Below are 15,578 nucleotides of genomic sequence, written 5' to 3' on the forward strand. Positions count from 1 at the left end.
TCACCGACTCGATAGACATGAGTTTGGGTAAACTCTGGGAGTTGGTGATGGACAGGGAGGCCTGGTGTGCTGCAGTCCGACAAAGAGTCGGACACGACTGAGTGACTGAACTGACCTGAACTGAATTGGGGCGGGGGGTGTCGTCGCTGACCCGACCTCCATCAGTTCTTCGGCTTCTTCCACATGCCCTCCCTGGTTTGTTCACCCACGCATGCTGTCCGTAATCCGTTCTGCCCCTGTCTCCTTCCTCCGATCCCTGCCCTCCCTCTGTTCTCTTGCTCGCTGGACGAGGCGGCATGACCTGGCCCTTCCCCACAGGGAGGGCTCCTTGAAGGTGGGAGACAGACTGCTCAGCGTTGACGGGATCCCGCTGCAGGGGGCCAGCCATGCCACTGCCCTGGCCACGCTGCGGCAGTGCAGCCACGAGGCGCTCTTCCAGGTGGAGTACGACGTGACCATTCCGGGTGAGTTGTGGCCTGAGGGCTCGGGCTGCAGCGAGAAGAGGCCCCGGGGTGGAGGGCAGGGAGTGGGGGGCACACATCCCCATCACTGCAAGGGCTGTGTGACCCTGGCCCGGTCGCAGCCTCTCTGGGCCCCTCTGGGTGGTACACGTTCTGCCAGGCACCAGGGATCCATCTGAGAACAACACAGATGAGGTCTCTGTTCCCATGGGGCTGACATTCTGGTGGGGAGAAATGGATCATGGATGGGATAAGTCATATATAGAGTGTGTCAGAGGATGATCAGTTTAGTTCAGTTCAGTTCAGGCGCTCAGTCGTGTCCGACTCTTTGCGACCCCATGAATCGCAGCACGCCAGGCCTCCCTGTCCATCACCAACTGCCGGAGTTCACTCAGACTCACGTCCATTGAATCGGTGATGCCATCCAGCCATCTCATCCTCTGTCGTCCCCTTCTCCTCCTGCCCCCAATCCCTCCCAGCATCAGAGTCTTTTCCAATGAGTCAACTCTTTGCATGAGGTGGCCAAAGTACTGGAGTTTCAGCTTTAGCATCATTCCTTCCAAAGAAATCCCAGGGCTGATCTCCTTCAGAATGGACTGGTTGGATCTCCTTGCAGTCCAAGGGACTCTCAAGAGTCTTCTCCAACACCACAGTTCAAAAGCATCAATTCTTCGGTGCTCAGCTTTCTTCACAGTACAACTCTCACATCCATACATGACCACTGGAAAAACCATAGCCTTGACTAGACAGACCTTTGTTGGCAAAGTAATGTCTCTGCTTTTGAATATGCTATCTAGGTTGGTCATAACTTTCCTTCCAAGGAGTAAGCGTCTTTTAATTTCATGGCTGCAGTCACCATCTGCAGTGATTTTGGAGCCCCCAAAAATAAAGTCTGACACTGTTTCCACTGTTTCTCCATCTATTTGCCATGAAGTGAGGGGACCAGATGCCATGATCTTCGTTTTCTGAATATTGAGCTTTAAGCCAACTTTTTCACTCTCCACTTTCACTTTCATCAAGAGGCTTTTGAATTCCTCTTCACTTTCTGCCATAAGGGTGGTGTCATCTGCATATCTGAGGTTATTGATATTTCTCCTGGCAATCTTGATTCCAGCTTGTGCTTCTTCCAGTCCAGCGTTTCTCATGATGTACTCTGCATAGAAGTTAAATAAGCAGGGTGACAATATACAGCCTTGACGTACTCCTTTTCCTATCTGGAACCAGTCTGTTGTTCCATGTCCAGTTCTAACTGTTGCTTCCTGACCTGCATACGGATTTCTCAAGAGGCAGGTCAGGTGGTCTGGGATTCCCATCTCTTTCAGAATTTTCCACAGTTTATTGTGATCCACACAGTCAAAGGCTTTGGCATAGTCAATAAAGCAGAAATAGATGTTTTTCTGGAACTCTCTTGCTTTTTCCATGATCCAGCGGATGTTGGCAATTTGATCTCTGGTTCTTCTGCCTTTTCTAAAACCAGCTTGAACATCAGGAAGTTCACGGTTCACGTATTGCTGAAGCCTGGCTTGGAGAGTTTTGAGCATTACTTTACTAGCGTGTGAGATGAGTGCAATTGTGCGGTAGTTTGAGCATTCTTTGGCATTGCCTTTCTTTGGGATTGGAATGAACACTGACCTTTTCTAGTCTTGTGGCCACTGCTGAGTTTTCCAAATTTGCTGGCATATTGAGTGCAGCACTTTCACAGCATCATCTTTCAGGATTTGAAATAGCTCAACTGGAATTCCATCACCTCCACTAGCTTTGTTTGTAGTGATACTTTCTAAGGCCCACTTGACTTCACATTCCAGGATGTCCAGCTCTAGGTCAGTGATCACACCATCGCACAGCTACAGCTCCTTGGATGTGGGGTTGGTCCTCCCGGCCGCCGCCCCTGACCTCGGACGCAGGGTAGCTCCTCTCGGCTGCTGCCCCTGACCTCGGACTTGGGTAGCTCTTCTCAGCCATTCCTGCGCTGTTGCAGCCTGGCACTCTTGGCTGCTGCCCCTGACCTCGGACATGGGGTAACTCCTCTTGGCCGCCACCCTTTGGGCACGGGGTCCTCCCGGCTTCTGCCCCTGACCTCGGACGTGGGGTAGGAGGGCCTAGAGGAGCTATCCCATGTTGAAGGTCAGGAAGGGCGGCGGTGAAGAGATACCCCACGTCCAAGGTAAGGAGCAGCGGCTGCACTTTGCTGGAGCAGCCATGAAGAGATACCCCACGCCCAAGGTGAGAGAAACCCAAATAAGACGGTAGGTATTGCAAGAGGTCATCAGAGGGCAGACACACTGAAACTATACTCACAGAGGATGATAAGTGTGCAAAAAAAAAAAAAAAAATCAGGGAGAGAGATGGGGAAGGCTAGGAGATACTTTGTAACCTGTGGCCGTGCAGGTGGGCGAAAAGTGATGGTGGCTGGACCAGGGGCTGAGAGGGGGTGTAGAGAGGAGTTAGATCTGGGAAAGATGATGAAGCTCTGCTGGCCTGGTTTGCTGAGGTTTCGACACGTGGGTGGGAAAAAGAGTGGAAAAAGCCGGGTTTTGTTTTCCAGCCACTGGGTGGGTGCACGGGGTGCTGTTTTCTGAGATGGGGAAGGCTGGTAGTGAAATCCCACAGTTCAGTGTATACAGTAGGCTCTTGATGCTTGAGTGCTCAGTCGCTGCCATCATGTCTGACTCTTTGTGACTCCATGGACGGTAGCCCGACAGGCTCCTCTGTCCATGGGATTCTCCAGGCAAGAATACCGGAGTGGGTTGTCATGCCCTCCTGCAGGGGATCTTCCTGACCCAGGGATCAAACCCACGTCTCTTTATGTCTCCTGCATTGGCAGGCGGATTCTTTACCACTAGCACCATCTGGGAAGCCCAGGCTCTCAATATATGTGAGCAAATTAGTACTGTTCAGCAAAGCCTTGGGGTCAGAGCCTCTCTGAAACCTGAATTCCTGCCCCTCCTCTGCCACCGAGAGGCCATGTGAACTTGGACGAGGCCTTTGCCTCCAGGCGCCTCAGTTTTCTTGTTTGTAAAGTGGATGCACTGATCCCTACCTGACAGAATTAAGCTGAGACGGAGGAAGGTGCTGAATTATTTGCATCTCAAACTCTTCTTTCCTTCCATGTATCAGATACGGTGGCCAACGCTTCAGGGCCCTTAATAGTGGAAATCACCAAGACTCCAGGGTCAGCCTTGGGGATCTCCCTCACCACCGGCTCCCACCGGAACAAGCCCGTCATCACCATCGACCGCATCAAGCCGGCCAGCGTGGTGGACAGGTGGGGCACCTGCTGGGAGCTGCCGTGGTGTGTGTTGGGGGGGTGCAGGGGGAGAATCGTCTGGAGCTGTCTGGCTGTACCCTTTCCCCTTTGCTCCCTGACCTGGCCAGGAGCGGGGCCCTGCATGCCGGAGACCACATCCTGTCCATCGACGGTACCAGCACTGAACACTGCTCGCTGCTTGAAGCCACCAAGCTCCTGGCCAGCGTGTCGGAGAAAGTGCGGCTGGAGATCCTGCCTGCGCCCCAGAGCCGGCGGCCCCTCAAGCCGTCAGAGGCAGGTGAGTCCCGTGCAGACCTCAGGGCTCAACCCTAAGGGCAAGGGGCAGGCTAGCATTTAGCGGAACAAATGTCCAGTCCCACAGGGACGCTCAAAGTGTCAAGTGCAGCAGCTAAGGGTGGGGAGATAGGGCAGATAAATAACTTGGGTGTTTAAATGGCAACCCACTCCAGTATTCTTGCCTGGAAAATCCCATGGATGGAGGAGCCTGGTGGGCTACAGTCCATGGGGTCACAAAGAGTCAGACAGGATTGAGCAACGAACACTTTCATACTTTCTGATCTGACAGTTTGCTGGCGTGGATACCCCCAAAGCTAGATCCATCACTGGTCGCATTAATAGAAGTATGAGGGCTGGAACAAGGGAGGGGATAGTCCTTCTGTGCCCTGTGCTACTCAGAATTTGGACCCGTGGGCTCACTCCAGGGCCCTCAGCAGGTCCAGAGGAGGCAGCCAGGCAGTCAGGAGGGCCTAGAGCCACCCCTGTGAGTCCCTCAGATGTCCCAGCATCTGTTCTCCCACCCGCTGCTGTGCTGCTGGGGCTTCCCAGGGGTCATCTGGGTACACCCCCGTGACACGTCTACAAGGTCAGTATGGAGGCTCTGAGGGTCTGAGCAGTGCAGGTCCTTCTGATGACAGTTGGCTGCCGACAGTCCCCTTGGCTCTCCCTAAATAAACGTCTGCCAAGCCCATGTGGTAACTCCTATCCTCCCAGCTTCCCTGGGAAGTAGCCGCCTTGTCCCATTTTACAGTTATGACAGCGAGGCACAGGGCGGGGTGCAGGGACTTGTCCCAGTCCCGCAGCTCGTCAGCCATGGAGCTGGGATTGGACTCAGCTCCTGGCCCCAGAGTCGGCCCAGCCCCTGGGTGGCGGTGGGAACGCCGCACAGGGAGGCAGAATCAATGGGCTGAGATCACAGGGACCTCGTCCGTCCATCCAAGAGCATGCTGCCCCAGGCTGGACATCCCCCACCCCGACTCCCCACAAAGTCCTGCAGCAGAAGGAAGAGCCAGAACGGGGTCTGGGGCTGCGGGGAGGAGGACCAGGTCAGGGAGGTGAGAGAGGCAGGGTCCGTGGACTCCCCTGGGAAGCGGATGCTTAGCTGGAGTCAAGAGTTCACTGAAGTCAAGGCCCGTGAAAGGTTGAGGGGGGACAGCCTTAGACTGCGATGCGGGTCCTTGCAAGCCTGGGCCAATCCAACAAGGACCCATGTGGCCCCCAAGAGCTCAGCGTGGGGCAGAAATGCCCGGCCCCGGTGCCTGCTTGCCCAGCCCCAGGCCAAGGCTGCCCAGGCTACAGCATGACCGCAGTCCCCGGAGGTGCTCCAGCTGGTCACTGTCTGCCAGCTGCACTCCTTGGAGCTGACCGGTCGGTTGGCCTGGTTCACATCCTGCTCCTCCAGCCCTCCCACCTGTGGGCTGGTACGGCTTTCCCTCTCGGATCCCTGCCTCTCAGGCTGCTGCGTAGCTGAGCCCTGAGCACAGGGCCCAGCACACAGCGGGCGTCCGGGACATGTGGGCAAAGTCTGGAATGCCCAGCCTGGCTCAGAAACTCCAGACCTTCTGTTCCCGCTCTCCTCCCCTTGCTGGGCAGACGGAGCTCACCCTTCAGGGGCATGGAGTCCAGACCCGCCCAGCCCCTAACGCCTGTCTCTCCTCTTCCTCCACCACAGTGAAGGTGCAGAGGAGCGAGCAGCCGCATCGCTGGGACCCCTGCGTGCCCTCCTGCCACAGCCCCCGGCCCGGCCGCTGCAGGACGCCCACCTGGGCCGCCCCTGCCGGCCAGGACCAGAACCGCTGTAAAGTGCCCTCCCCACGGTCACTCTTCTCTGTCCCTGGGGAGGTGCTGGAGCCTGTTTTATAGGGAAGGAAGCTGAGACTCAGAGAAGTGAGGGGCCCCTGTCTGGCAGCTGAGTTTCACCAGGTCTGTGAAAAGCCTGTAAGCTTTGAGGCCCAGAGAGGGAGAGACAGGCCTGAGGTCACACAGCGAGCATGGTCGGGGGTGGAGGAGGCACCCCTGTGTCTCCCTGGGGTGGGGTGGAGGGCTCTGCTGGGCTCATGGGTCTGCTCTCATCTCCCCAGCCTTATCCTCATCTCCCTTCTCCTCGCCGACCGTGAACCACACCTTTTCTTGCACCAACCCCAGCACTCTGCCTCGTGGATCCCAGCCCATGAGCCCCCGGACCACAATGGGGCGGAGGCGGCCGCGGAGAAGGGAACACAAGAGCTCATGTAAGCCGTGGTCTCTTCTCTCCCCTCTGGGCTGCCAGTATGCCTGAGAGAGAGATTTGCCAACATGTGGGGTATTTGGGGCAGGGCCGGGTGTGGGGAGGTGGCATTACATAGAGTATGTGGTACACCAGGTTGCTGAGGATGGTTGGGCAGGTTGCGCACTGCACAAGGGCTCTCCTGAGGAGTGACAGTGAATTTGTACACTTTGTCTTGTAATTTTATTATGAAAAATTCCCAACAGGTGCTCAGTTGTGTCTGACTCTTTGCCACCCCAGGGACTATACAGTCCATGGAATTCTCCAGGCCAGAATACTGGAGTGGGTAGCCTTTCCTTTCTCCAGAGGATCTTCCCAACCCAGGGATTGAACCCAGGTCTCCTGCATTGCAGGCGGATTCTTTACCAGCTGAGCCACAAGGGAAGCCTTTATTATGAAAAATTCCCAGCAGGTGGTGGCAAAGTGTCTTGAGGAAAGGCTGCCTTTTCCAGATTTGTGTGACGGTCTCAGAGTAACTTCCTTTCATTTTTCTCTTCTTCAACCCTCTGATCCATTCCAGGGGGTGGTGTTATTTTGTCTTTACCACCCTTCTGACATTTGTTAATTTTCCCTAAGGCAGTGAAAACTAGCCATCCAGGCCTGAAACTAGCCATCCAGAATATAGTAATTTTTAGTTTTATTAGGTATATATTTCTACTCAACCTTTGCTTGTTGACACTTTTCTTTATTTGTGATCAATACATATAGTTCCTTTTGAAATGAAGGCATTTAAGAATTTTTTATTTAACAATTTAAAAAATTATTTAGTTTTTATTTATTTGGCTGCACTGGGTCTTGGTTTCAGCACCTGGGATCTTGTGTTGTGGCATACAGATCCTCTCTAGTTGTGGCGGGTGGGCTCAGCCGTTGTGGTGCACAGACCACCGGTTGCTTTGCAGCATGTGGGGTCTTAGTTCCCTGACCAGAGATTGTGTCCCTTGCATCACAAGGCAGACTTTTAACCACTGGACCACCAGGGAAGTCCCTTAAGTGTTTTTTAAAATGAATAGTAATGAACGATAATGCAGGAGACATGTGGAAGTAGCAAAAAGTCATAAGATTGCCCAGAATCTTTTTCTTTAATATTTATTTATTTGGCCACGCCAGGTCTTAGTTGCACCATGTGGGATCTAGTTCCCTGACCAGGGATCAAACCCAGGCCCCTTGCGTTGAGAGTGCTGAGTCTTAGCCATTGGACCACCAGCAAAGTCCAGGGCCCTGAATTTTGAAATCTTGCCTGGGAAGAATCTTTCCTTTGTTGATGTAGAGAGGGTTCCCAGCCTCTTTCCATGTGAATTGCAGAGGCCTCCAGGAAGAATGGAGGGTCAAACTGGGCCATTTAGGATTGAACCAGGTGAGGGAAGAGAGAAATCTAAGTCAGTTTGGCACTGAAAGGCGCTAAACATGGTTATGAGCTTCCTGGCAGCCAAGGCGAAAAGAGAAACAGAATTCAGAGTCAGGTGATAGATAAAATACAACTTTACCAGCCACCATTGTCACCCACTGAAGCAGCAGGTATGTAGGTGAAGAGATTCAGAAATATTTTTCACAGGCAGGAGCTTATGGAGCCTGGAGACTCTTGGGACCCCTTACCTGTCTCCTTCCTTGATGATAATGACTAGTTAGTTAAATAAAAAATTTTGAATATTTCCAATGTTCCAAATACCACTTTTATCATTGGTGATGTAATTGTGAAAAAAATAATGAATATAAGTATAATAATATAATATATCCAACAATAAAGTAGGTTACACATATTATAATGTGTGATATATAATAATAGAAAATAATATATAAATACACAATGGTATAACTAATAGAATGACATATAAGTTTTATTTAATAAATGATATCCAATATCCATATTAATAATACAAATGTATTTTATATGTGGAATATAAAATACAATATGTTAAATAACACATTAAATAGTGAAACATGGAGTTATCATGTGACACAGAAATTCCACTCTTAAGTAAATACCCAGGAGAAATGAGAACATATGTCATATTCACCCTAAAACATATTTATGAATGTTTATACAGTGTCATTCATAATATCCAAAAGGTGGGAATAACCCAGATGTCCATCGATGGATGAATTTTAAAAAATGTGGTACCATCATACAGTGGGATATTAGCCTCAAGAAGGAGGACATCTTGATCTATGCTACATGGATGAACCCTGAAAACATGCTAAGTGAAAGAAAACACATACAAAAGACCATTTATAGTATGATTCCATTGATATGAGATGTCCAGAACAGGCAAATCTATAGACACAGAAAGTATGCTCAGGGCTGGGAGAAACGGGAGGATTTGAGTGACTAATGGAAACAGGGTTTCTTTGAGGGATTGAAAATGCTAAAATTAATTGAGGGAATGGTTGTACAACTTGAATATACTAAATAATCAATATATTTACTAAAACCGATTGAATTGTACATTCTGTGGGTGAATACTGTGGAAGCTGAACCATATCTCAATAAAGCTGTTGCCAAAAATGGCATAATATATACTATTGCATCTAATAGTAATATAATATGATATTTGATATATGATACAATAATAAAATAAGTTGAAGTATAACATCACACAGGGCTTCCGTGGTGGCTCAGGGGTAAAGCATCCATCTGCTAACACAGGAGACACGGGTTTGATCCTTGGGTCGGGAAGATCCCCTGGAGAAGGGCATGGCAACCCATTCCAGTATTGTTGCCTGGGAAATCCCATGGACAGAGGAGCCTGGAGGGCTACAGCCCAGAGTTGCAAGGCGTAGGACACGACTTAGCGACTGAGCACGGCATAACATCACACATCACAGGACGTCATATCACGGACCCTCAGAGCCTGTTTTATAACATGGCATTCCAGGAGCTGCCTTCCTGGATCCTGGGCGCCGTTCTGCCCCGTGGAACCCATGACCCCAAGGTTCAGAATGGGCCGCGACTTGGCCCCGCCCCGGGGCGGGGCGGGCCTCCCACTCACGCGCCCTCTCCGACTTCAGGTGGTCCCGCCGAGGGTGGGTGGGCTCTGGCAGGAAGTAACCCCCGGGACAGTGCCCTGAGCGCCGTGCCCGCCTGCCCCGCAGTGTCGCTGGCCTCCAGCACGGTGGGGCCAGGCGGACAGATTGTGCACACGGAGACCACGGAGGTCGTGCTCTGCGGAGACCCCCTCAGCGGCTTCGGCCTCCAGCTCCAGGGCGGCATCTTCGCCACCGAGACCTTGTCCTCCCCACCCCTCGTGCGTTTTATTGAGCCTGACAGCCCGGCGGAGAGGTGAGCCTACTGCCCCCTCGCCGTGGGCCTGCCACTCTCCGATTCGGTGGGGTGGGGCCTCACGGACAGCCGGGGAAGTCCAGTCACACGCTTAGCCTGGCTGCACAGGTGTATCTTACCATCCATCACGGTCCACCCCGTCGCCGGCCCCGTTTTGTAGACGAGGGGTCTGAGGCTCAGAGAAGCTGATTCACCTGCCCAGGGTCACACAGCTTGGGAGTGACCCATGACACGAACCCCAGTATGGTCTGAAGTCAGAGTCCTGTGTATACATCTCCTGAGGCATGGCATCATCCCCACAGGACAGAGAAACTGAGGCCCAGCGAGGGCATCCCTTATAGCCAGTGTCCCGGGTAAATGGCCTGAGGAGCTGCAGCTGGCGCGGGTACGGGGCGGGGCGCTGGCCCTGCCGGCGGAGCCCCGCTCAGGCCCCGCCCTCGCCCGGGATGTGGGCGGGGCCAGGCACTGCTCCTGCGCAGCGTGTTTCTGGCTTCTAAAGGGGCCGCTTCTCTCTCCGATTCAGGTGTGGACTGCTGCAGGTAGGGGACCGCGTCCTAGCCATCAACGGCATCGCCACCGAGGACGGGACGATGGAGGAGGCCAACCAGCTGTTGCGGGACGCGGCGCTGGCCCACAAGGTCGTGCTGGAGGTGGAGTTTGACGTGGCTGGTGAGTGGGTACCTGCGGCTTCCTCGTTTCCTTCGCGACCCCTTTCTTCACCCTGCTCCTCCCACCTCCTTCCCCGCTTCTTTCCGCGTTTGCAGCGTGTCCCCAGAACGCTGGGAGAAAGGCACGGGGCGGGAGTGAAGGAATTGCACACGCCAGTGTGAATGAGGGTTTTTGCAAGGGAACAGGAGCCGCGGATGGGGGAGGTGAGGGTTTATGTAAAGATCCCCAAACAACTCGGTTAGAATTCTGGTTCCTGATTTGGACACCGTGTAACTTCGGACAGGGCTTGTCCTCCTCCATCCTCAGTTTTCCCCAGTGTAAAAACAGTGTAAAGTGGATAGAATCCTCTATCTCAAGGGGTGTTGTTGAGATGAAGCTCCTGGAAGTACCAGCTGAGGTCTGTCATGTGAGAGGTGCCCTTTAAGTCCTTGCTGTATCCAAATGGCCTGGGCCAGGCTAGGGGGCCCCAGTGGCAGCTGTAGGTCGGGGTACCAATCCTGACTCTGCTCTGACCCGGTGGGTGCTTTTCTGGGACAAATCGGTGCACCGTGCCTCAGTTTCTTCTGTGGGTGGAGGAAGCAGGATGGGGTTGTGTTTAGCATCCCTCTCCACTGGACCAGAATGAGTGTGGGGTGCGGATTCCCTGAGGCTATTCGCTTGAGTCTCCCAGATTTTTGTCTGTTTGCACCCAGAGTCCGTCATCCCGAGCAGCGGCACCTTCCACGTGAAGCTGCCCAAGAGGCGAGGCGTGGAGCTGGGCATCACCATCAGCTGTGAGTCCCCGTCCTGTGCGCCCTCCAGCCTGCCCCGAGTCCGCCCAGCACGAGGCGATCAGGGGAAGACTCTGGGTGGGAGAGGGGGCTGGCTGACCTGACTTCCCTCTGTCTGCAGTGCGTGTCCTCAGGCAAGGCTTCTGGAAGCTCGGTTTTCTTTTCTGCACAGTGGGAGTCTCCTGGCCTATTTAGTCTCCAGGGGTGGTTAAGTGGTTTTATGAGGCACCAGTCACGTGGCCCAGGTTTGGTTTTCTGTTGCCTCTGTATTCCCAGGGCCCAGGAAAGGCCTGGAACATAGTCAGTGCTTAATTCATGTTTGTCAAAGGAGTGAAAGTGAGGGACTGCAGAATGGGAAGAAGGTAGAGGAACGGTCACAGACCCTCCCCCAGCCCTCATCTCACTCCGGAAAAGCCGAAGTCCTCTGACTTTGTGCGTGCGTGCATGCGAAGTCGCTTCAGTCATGTCCAACTCTTTGAGACCCTATGGCCTGTAGTCTACCAGACTCCTCTGTACTTGGGATTCTCCAGGCAAGAATGCTGGAGTGGATTGCTATGCCCATCTTCAGGGGATCTTCCCGACCCAGGGATCAAACCCGCATCTCCTGTGGCTCCTGCATTGCAGGCAGATTCTTTACCACTGAGCCACTGGGGAAGCCCCCTCTGACTTCATCTCCTGCCATCTCCCCACCACACCCTGGAGGAGCAGCTGTCCGGAAGGGCTGGTGCTGCAGCTCCTTCTGGCCCCAGACCTCATAGCCAGTGGTGGTGGAAGTTGAAGCAGTTGCTGGGGAGAAGGTGCTTCCAGCCCAGGAACCTCTGGGCAGGGTCACCAGGTGCAGTGCGCAGGTTGTACATGACACAAGGTGCCCATTCAAGGTAGACTTAGATTTTCTGACATTTTCTCAACAGACTAAGTAGATGGGGCCCCTTTGTCTCATTTGCAAAGGTGCTGTTTGGGCTAGAGGGACCGCTTTACACCTGATCAGTCATGGGAAAACCCATTAACCCAAATGGATTCTTTCTGCAGGAAAACTCAGCCCCTCGTTGTCTTAGATCGTGTTCCCTGGGAAATAGCCTCTCCCACAAGGAGTGATGTAGAGGGGCCTTATTGAGGCGGGCTCTTAGGATGAACACCTGTGGGTGGAGGCGACTGTAGGACCAGGCAGTGGGAGGAGCTAGGCTGCGATGTAGTCAGGAGAGGGCTCCCCCAGTCTTCTTTGCTGGAGAGGCTGCGGGAGCTGAGGCTTCCCTGGTGGCTCACACAGTAAAGAATCTGCCTGCCAATACAGGAGATGTGGGTTCAATCCAAGTATCAGGAAGATCCCTGGGAGAAGGGAATGGCTACCCACTCTGGTATTCTTGCCTGGAGAATTCCATGGACAGAAGAGCCTGGTGGGCTACAGTCCATGGGGTCACAGAGTCGGACATGACTGAGCGACTAATACTTTCACTTTCTGTGGGAGTTGTCCTGCATAGAGGCTGGGAGCTGGGCCTTGGCACTGCTGAGTGGACTGGTCGATGGATGTAGACATTGTTTTGGGTGAGGCTGCTCCCTCAGCTAAAGGCCATTCCCCAGCAGGATCCTGCTGCAGTGTTCGCAGCCAGCATTCCCTGCAGCGGGCAAGGAAGAACTCAGCTGTTAAGAGTCACTTGGTTCTGGAACCTGGGCCTGTCTGCCCATTGCTGGGAACACAGACACCAGCCAGACACAGCCCCTCAGGGAGCTCCATGTGCTGGAGATTGAGCTGAGTGTGGGAGGTGTTGTCCTGCTTCGTCTAGTTAATCTTGGATGTCCCTGTGAACTCTGTGGCCTCATCCCCATATTACAGAGGGGAAACTGAGGCACAGAGAGGGGAGCTGGTTTGCTCACAGTCCACCCAGCCCGGGAGGCATGGGAATCGGGGCATGGGGCTCCGAGTCCACGCCCAACTCCTGGGCCCCTGAGGCCAAGGTGGCCAAGGATGGGCTTTTGGCTTCTTTCCCCTAGCGGCCAGCAGGAAGCGAGGGGAGCCCCTGGTCATCTCCGACATCAAGAAAGGCAGCGTGGCACACAGGTGGGGGGGCCCCTGGCAGGGCGGGGGGCTGGCCCACGGGGGTGGGCTGGGCGCCTGCATGTGCCCAATCCTCCATGTCCCCTCCCTGCTCCTGCAGGACTGGCACCCTCGAGCCAGGGGACAAGCTGCTGGCCATTGACAACATCCGCCTGGACAACTGTCCCATGGAGGACGCTGTGCAAATCCTGCGCCAGTGTGAGGACCTGGTGAAGCTAAAGATCCGCAAGGATGAGGACAACTCGGGTGAGGGCCCTGATCCCTGCCCACCCATGCCAACAGACAGTGCCCAGCTGGCAATCTGGTGCTCCCTCCAGCCAAGGATGCCACCCAGGGGCTGCTGGTGGAGAGCCCTTGAATGAAGATGTGGGGTGGCGGGGGGGAAGATGGCAGATGTGTCCCTGTCCCCAGATCTGGCCTTCTCCAAAGGCCCTTGTGAGGTTTGCTAGAGTTTGAGCGAGACCTGGACCCAACAGGCCCTGCCCACAGCTGCTGGGCGCAGATGACTGGGTGTGACGATGAATGGGTGGGGGTGGGGGATGTACCACGGCATGGGTGGCTGTGAATGAGCTGAGGCTGCAAACTCAGGCACATCTGAGGCTGGACAGGTGACAGAGTGAGGGAATTGGGCCGAAGCTGAGAAAAATGATTCAGTCTGGGTAGACAGAAGGAGAGGACTGTGGCCACTGGTGAGAATCTTGTTTAGAAGGGCTGCCACCAACTCCCACCCTGAGCAGGAGGATCACTTATGGGCAGATTTCAGAGTTTTTTTAAGAAAAACAGGAAATCTGGTGTCGTCTTATAGCCAATATCGTCATCACCATCATTATTCTTGTTCTGCGTGGTATGTGAAATCTTTATTATAAAAATGCTGGTTCAGGGTTTCTGCTCTTATTGAAATGGCTGTTTGGGTGAAATGAAACATTGTTGGCAGCAGAAGATGGCCTCAAGTGGTGCCATCTGAAGTCCTCCCATGGGGGAAATGGGTGTATTCATGGCTGAGGGAATGGGTGGATTAATGACTGACGGAATGTTTGAATTAATGGCTGAGGAAATAGGTGTATTAACAGCATGAAACAATGGGTGTATTCATGGCAGAGTGAACGGATGATATAAAGGCAGAGTGAATGGCTGCATTAATGGCTGGGGGAATGGGTGTAATGAATGGAATTAAGGAATGGGTGAATTCATGGCTGAGAGAACAGGCGTATTAAAGGCATGAAGCAACGAGTGTAGTAATGGCTGGAGGAATAGTGAAATAATGCCTGAGAGGAGGGTGAATTAATGGAGAGGAAATGGGTGAAGTAGTGGCCCATGCTATGCTATGCTAAGTCACTTCAGTCGTGTCCGACTCTGTGTGACCCCATAGACGGCAGCCTACCAGGCTCCCCTGTCCCTGGGATTCTCCAGGCAAGAACACTGGAGTGGGTTGCCATTTCCTTCTCCAATGCATGAAAGTGAAAAGTGAAAGTGAAGTCGCTCAGTCGTGTCCGACTCTTAGTGACGCCATGGACTGCAGCCTACCAGGCTCCTCCGTCCATGGGATTTTCCAGGCAAGAGTGCTGGAGTGGGGTCCATTGCCTTCTCTGAAAGTAGTGGCCTAGGGAATGGTTATGTTAATGGCATGACAGCATGGGTGAATTAGTGGCATGAGAGAATGGGCGAATTAATGGCATGAGGGAGTGGGTGACTTGGTGGCTGGGGGAATGGCTGAATTAGTGGCTGAAGGAATCTGTACTAGAGCTGAGAGAATCGGTATGTGAATGGCAGAGGGAATGGGTGAACTGACAGCTGAGGGAGTGTTTGAAAAATGGCTGAGGGGGAGTGGGTGGCGTAATGGCTGAGGCAGTGGCTCTATGCTGGCACAAGGGAATGGGTGACCTAGTCACTAAGAGAACAGGCTGTTTAGGCATGAGAAAATTTGTGTATTGGTGGCTGAGGGAATGGCGAATTAATGGCTGAAGGAATAGGTGAGTGAATGATTCAGGGTTTGGGTAAATTAATGATTGATGGATTGGCTGAATAAGTGGTAGAGAATTAGTGGCTGAAATGATGGGTGAATTAGTGGCTGAAGGAGTGGATTAAACTATGGGTTCGGTGATCTGTGACTAAAGATTGAGGTAACTGAACTTATAGTTGAGTGAATGGGTTTATAAGTGACATAGGGAATGAGCATATTCATGGCATGAGGACATGGGTGAACTGCTAACTAGAAAGTCAGGGTGTTAGGCATTAGGGCATTGATGTATTAGTGGCTGAGGAAATTTGTGAATTCATGGCTGAGGGATTGACTGAATTAATGGCCAGGGAATGGGTGAATTAATGGATGGGGGAATGTGTATGTTAATGGAGGAATTGGTGTATCAAAGGCTGTGGAAATGGCTCCGATAATCACTGAGGAATTGGCTGAGTTAATAGCTGCAGGATTGGTTGAATTCATGACTAAGGGACTGGCTGTATTAATGGCTGAGGGAATGGGTGAACTCATCACTTAAGGAACCTGTATTAAAATGAGAGAACTGGTGTATTAGGGCTGGT

The 15,578-nt window shown here is 52.9% G+C and overlaps 1 protein-coding gene across 6 annotated transcripts in view; it reads left to right on the plus strand.

The window, feature by feature from the left end:
• The window catches only part of GRIP2 (glutamate receptor interacting protein 2), a 103,837-nt gene that overhangs the window by 70,658 nt on the left and 17,601 nt on the right, over positions 1 to 15,578 (plus strand). For 5 of the 6 annotated variants that reach the window (XM_070776961.1, XM_070776965.1, XM_070776962.1 and 2 more), the window contains 10 exons: positions 319 to 464; positions 3,579 to 3,726; positions 3,837 to 4,006; positions 5,678 to 5,803; positions 6,087 to 6,236; positions 9,362 to 9,548; positions 10,072 to 10,217; positions 10,910 to 10,990; positions 12,977 to 13,043; positions 13,141 to 13,286. In XM_070776961.1, coding sequence (XP_070633062.1) covers positions 319 to 464; positions 3,579 to 3,726; positions 3,837 to 4,006; positions 5,678 to 5,803; positions 6,087 to 6,236; positions 9,362 to 9,548; positions 10,072 to 10,217; positions 10,910 to 10,990; positions 12,977 to 13,043; positions 13,141 to 13,286 — 1,367 coding nt within the window. The remainder of the gene's footprint in view (positions 1 to 318; positions 465 to 3,578; positions 3,727 to 3,836; positions 4,007 to 5,677; positions 5,804 to 6,086; positions 6,237 to 9,361; positions 9,549 to 10,071; positions 10,218 to 10,909; positions 10,991 to 12,976; positions 13,044 to 13,140; positions 13,287 to 15,578) is intronic. The other variant, XM_070776963.1, reaches the window with a different exon arrangement.

Source organism: Bos indicus, chromosome 22 (genome assembly GCF_029378745.1).
Source record: "Bos indicus isolate NIAB-ARS_2022 breed Sahiwal x Tharparkar chromosome 22, NIAB-ARS_B.indTharparkar_mat_pri_1.0, whole genome shotgun sequence".
NCBI lineage: Eukaryota > Metazoa > Chordata > Mammalia > Artiodactyla > Bovidae > Bos > Bos indicus.